At 51.1% G+C, this 1,354-nt stretch overlaps 1 protein-coding gene across 1 annotated transcript; it reads right to left on the reverse strand.

The window, feature by feature from the left end:
• Nucleotides 1-318: 318 nt before the first annotated feature.
• Nucleotides 319-1,017, reverse strand: LOC121623092 (growth arrest and DNA damage-inducible protein GADD45 gamma-like). The gene is made up of 3 exons (XM_041960237.1): nt 917-1,017; nt 597-804; nt 319-479 (listed from the first exon to the last, which is right to left on the reverse strand). The coding sequence occupies exons 1-3, from the start codon at nt 1,015-1,017 to the stop codon at nt 366-368; spliced, it is 423 nt and encodes a 140-aa protein (XP_041816171.1). The 3' UTR covers nt 319-365.
• Between the last annotated feature and the right edge of the window lie 337 nt (nt 1,018-1,354).

Below are 1,354 nucleotides of genomic sequence, written 5' to 3' on the forward strand. Positions count from 1 at the left end.
GCACCGCTTCTTCTCCTGCTGCGCGTGCTTCAAGATGCGACATTTGCTCTGTGGAACCACAGGACGCAGAACTCGCTTCTCCTTCCTCTCCAAACCTCATCCGCACAAAGAATGAGGGTCGATGTGTCGCTCTTGTGGCATACCTGACCTCATTCACATAAAGAATGAGAGTCATCTTGGCATGGACGGGACAAGAGGCGACGGTTCACGGGGGCCGCTCGGGCCGGCGCCGTGCTGCCTGGATGGGAATCCTCCTCAGGAGTGTCCAGGGATGAGCAGAAACAGGGTCATCCTGTTCATCAGGATGAGTATTTCCAGATAAGAAGCTTCACAGCATCTGAGCAAGAGAGGAGCCGAGTCCCGGATCAGCGCTCGGGGAGGCTGATCTCAGGAACCCAGTCGTTCAGACGGCGGCTCTCCTCACAAAACAGGTGCAGCTTCTCCAGAGCAGGGTCCTCCCAAGACCCGTCAGCTGGGTTCTGTTCACACAGGGAGAGGAAAGAGGCGTTAGTCACACCATTCACTCAGAAAGCATCACACACAGACTTCACTAATGATTGAATATAACGCGATGTCGTCCACTGAGCTCTACATACCGTGATGAGGACGCAGTGGGCGTCTTCAAGCTGCTCTGTCTTGTCGCCAACAATCTCAGCCAGACGCTGCATGTCGCTCACTCTGACGATGCTGATGTCGTTGTCAAAGCAGAAGGACTGGATGAGGGTGAAGTGGATCTGCAGAGCGATGTCACACTCGAACTCCTCGTCCATGGCCAGGACGCAGAAAGACACACTGTCCGGGTCTCTGTGGACAAAGAAAAGTTACTTTTTGTTAGCTGCTGCTGTTCGTTGTTCGTCATGTTGCTTTTTGAGAGAGAATGCCAAAGTTTTATTTGTGTCATGTTTAGTTTACTTACTCAGTCATAATTTTAGCGCTCTCGTAGACTCCAACAGTGAGTCGATCCTCAGTCTGAGCACAGACCAGAGCTTCTTTCAGAGATTTTCCAGGAGACTGCATGGTGATCGTTTAGCTTACAGTTCAGCTGATGTGATCAGAAAGTCCAGAGGAGAGTGTTTGTGCTGCCCCAAAGAATCTGCCAGCATTTATACCACAGACCCGGCACACGCTCACTCTTTGATTGGCTGTTCGGGGCACAATGGCTACAACAGGCCTGCAGCCCCCTCCTCACCCTCAGGGACGCGTGCCTATAGAAAAGTCTTAGAAAGTCGGGGGCAGCTTTGGTTGAAAGGATCAGATGTAGAAACTCTCTGAACTTTAAATTATTCTTTCAGCTGACAGAGATAATGAAACCACACAGGAAGACCAGACTGCTGTCGTCAAAGTCCTCAAAGTT

The sequence above is a fragment of the Chelmon rostratus genome, chromosome 19 (assembly GCF_017976325.1).
Source record: "Chelmon rostratus isolate fCheRos1 chromosome 19, fCheRos1.pri, whole genome shotgun sequence".
Lineage (NCBI taxonomy): Eukaryota > Metazoa > Chordata > Actinopteri > Chaetodontiformes > Chaetodontidae > Chelmon > Chelmon rostratus.